This window comes from Spinacia oleracea, chromosome 6 (genome assembly GCF_020520425.1).
Source record: "Spinacia oleracea cultivar Varoflay chromosome 6, BTI_SOV_V1, whole genome shotgun sequence".
NCBI classification, from domain to species: domain Eukaryota; kingdom Viridiplantae; phylum Streptophyta; class Magnoliopsida; order Caryophyllales; family Amaranthaceae; genus Spinacia; species Spinacia oleracea.
This window is the reverse complement of record NC_079492.1, coordinates 73,343,405-73,346,652: the sequence shown is the minus strand read 5'-3', so window position 1 is coordinate 73,346,652 and position 3,248 is coordinate 73,343,405. Positions and strand designations below refer to the sequence as shown.

At 40.5% G+C, this 3,248-nt stretch overlaps 1 protein-coding gene across 1 annotated transcript; it reads right to left on the bottom strand.

The window, feature by feature from the left end:
* Positions 1-2,513: 2,513 nt before the first annotated feature.
* Positions 2,514-3,248, bottom strand: LOC130463264 (uncharacterized). The gene has a single exon (XM_056832344.1). The coding sequence runs from the start codon at positions 3,246-3,248 to the stop codon at positions 2,514-2,516; it is 735 nt and encodes a 244-aa protein (XP_056688322.1).

Here is a 3,248-nt window from a genome sequence, read left to right as displayed (position 1 = left end):
ATTGCTTAACATGGTTAAATGTTATAAATTTGCAAGGAATTAAAAGGGGTGATTAATTTACGTAATTGTAATTAATTGCAAATTTGCGATTAAATTTTTTTTTTGGCAAGCAAGTGATTAATTTATTGATCAACCAACACAACCATTACAAACAGTCACCAGAATGGTCCCAACAGACCAAACAGGAGACAAAACAACAAAAGTCTAGGAACACCAAGCCAAACAAGACCCTAGCCCCTCAAAGGCTAGAAAACCAATCCCTATCTATATTACAGATTTTCTTGCTAAGCAAATTTTCCACTCTACTCTTAACTTCATTTTGAATACTTTTGACAGTGTTCTTGATCACTGGCACTTGAGCTCTCCATACTGATGAGTTCCTAGCTTTCCAGATGTGATATACCAGACATGCTACTGCTGTATACATAATTGTCTTCTGGACTTTGCTCTTGGCATATCTTTGAGTTCCTGCTGTGTTGGAATCCCAGCTAGCTCATTATCTGGTTTTTACAATTAATACTGAAGTGGCAGTCAAAGAAGAGGTGGTTTGCTGTTTTAGAGCGTGTACCACATAGGGGGCAAAGGTCATCAGACCCTACCTTTAACTTATACAACCTGTCTTTTGTTTTCAGCCTATCAAGCATGGTGAGCCAAAGGATGAATCTGTGTTTTGGTACAGAAAGTCTGTTCCACACATATTGTTGCCACTGGACCTATCTGCTTGATGACATAGAGTAGTGTAGTTTCCTTTGATAGAGTATTTAGTTGCTCTCAGCCATTGGTTAGATTGAAAATGAGTGTTGCAACTGTTCTTCACCATGCATACAAACTTCACCACCCAGCTTGCTGCAGTAGGGGCAATGAAGTCATCCCGATTCCTGTCTTTCACATAAACAGCATGAATCCATTTCACCTACAGATTATCTTGCTTTCTAGAGATAGCCTATGCTAATTTTCCCACTGCACCTTGGATCCACAGGAGGAGATTTCTGAAACCCATCCCACCTTGAGATTTTGGAAGACAAAGTTTATCCCATGCCACAGGGCCAGGCCTGGTGTCATCATAGTTCCCATACCAAAGGAAAGATCTACAAATGGAGTTGATTCTTCTCAGGACAGCTTTTGGGAAGGTAAACATTTGTGACCAATAGACAGTCACACTCATAAGAACAGTATTAACCAAGAGAGCTCTCCCAGCAAATGAGAGGTGTCTTGAACTCTAAGTTTTAATTTTGGAGGTCAATTTTATCAATGAGAGAGTCACAGTCACTAGCTTTCATTTTCAAAGGGTTCACAGGGAGAGAACCTATGCTAAAACCAGTTATGAGGAGAGCCTAGCTTTCATTTTCAAAGGGTTCACAGGGAGATTCACAGTCATTAGCTTTCATTTTCAAAGGGAGAGAACCTATGCTAAAACAAGTTATGTCAGCAAATGAGGAGAGCTGATGTTTTGGGATTCCACAGAAATACATGGAAGATTTGTGAGGATTAACCATGAGTCCAGTCGTGTTAGAAAACACCCCAAACCCATCCATCATGAGTTGTACTGTCTCCATTTCTCCTTTGCAGAACATGAGGAGATCATCAGCAAAGCATAAGTGATTAAGTTTCATAGGTCTACACCTGAAATGAAACTTGAATGAGGGGTGTTCTCCTACTGTTTGCATTGCCCTTGAAAAGTACTCCATGCATAGGGTGAAGAGCAAGGGAGACAAGGGATCTCCTTGTCTTAGCCCTCTTCTAGGATGGATCAAATCAGTAGGAGTTCCATTGATCAAGATGGAGTGTTGGGTAGTAGTGAGGCAAGTCATGATGAGGTTAATGAAATGGCTAGGAAACCCAAGATCAAGCATGATCTCCTCAATGAAATCCCACTCTACAGTATCATAGGCTTTTTTGAGATCCAGCTTCATAAGACAATTAGCCTGCTGTTGACCCTTTCTATAAATCTTGACAATATCTTGACACACAAGTACATTATGGAGAATGGACCTTCCTGACACAAATTCCCCTTGGTTATGGGAGATGATATCAGGGAGAACCCCACCTAGCTTCCCACAAAGGAGCTTAGAAATGCATTTGTAGAGAACAGAACAACATGTTATGAGCCTAAAATCACCAACTGAAGAAGGAACACTAACTTTGGGAACCAAGGTGATGGAGGTGACAATAATCTCCTTCAGCATTTTCCCAGTTATGAAAAAGTCATTAATGGCAGCATGCATATCATCCTTAATGAGATCCCAAGTGCATTTGAAAAAGTGACTATTGAACCCATCCAATCTTGGTGCCTTTGTGCTTGAGATATTATCTAACACTCTTTTGATATCTTCCATGGAGAAAATGCAATTCAACTTATTGACATGATCCTCGGTAAGTCTTGGCCCTCTATCCATGATTGCCTTCTTGATGGGGGATCTAGTATCCATTCTTGCCTCAAATAATTCTCTGTAAAAATCTAGGAAAGCTTTCTGAACTTCATCCACTGAGTTCACCCATTCACCAGTGGAAGTCTAAATAGAGTGAATGTTGTTGTGTTTTCTTCTCTGTCTGATACTCTGGTGAAAAGCTCTGCTATTCTCATCACCTTGTTGAAGCCAGTGAGCTTTAGAAATTTGGTGTAGGAAAGAAAGGTGGTTCTCATTTGATGTTCTGTATGCAGCAGCAATTGCTTTTTCTTCTGTAGCTAGAGTGACATTGGTAGGGTCTGTATGGAGCTTGTTTTGAATATCAGCAAGCTGGTGTTGCAGATGAGTTTTGGTTGCCTCAATATTACTATAACCAGATTTATTCAGGTCCCTTAGGTCCTGTTTGATCCATTTGAGTTTCTGAGTTATCCTAAACATGTGGCAACCATAGACAAACCTGTGCCAGTGCTTTTCCACCATTGGGAGAAAGTAAGGAGAGGAGGTCCACATGTTATAAAACCTGAAAGGTTTCTTTGACTGACTGGTAGTGAAAGTATTCAAGATCATAGGACAATGATCATAGGTCCCTTCTGGCAGATACATTGCTTCAGCATTAGTAAACATGTCATCCCATGCAGTGTTGGATAACACTCTATCTATTCTAGAGAAGACCCTAGCCTCCCCTTCCTGCTTGTTATTCCAAGTGAATTGTCTTCCAACTGTCTTGACTTGTGTAAACTTGCAGGTTGCCATGCAGTTCCTCATTGGTTTGATATCAGTAAACCTCACAGGTGAGCCAATTCTGTCCTCCATTTCCATGATAGAATTAAAATCCCCCAT

Excerpts from the sequence above, each read along its gene's own strand:
- LOC130463264 (XM_056832344.1), bottom strand. The coding sequence starts at position 3,248 with ATGGGGGATTTTAATTCTATCATGGAAATGGAGGACAGAATTGGCTCA.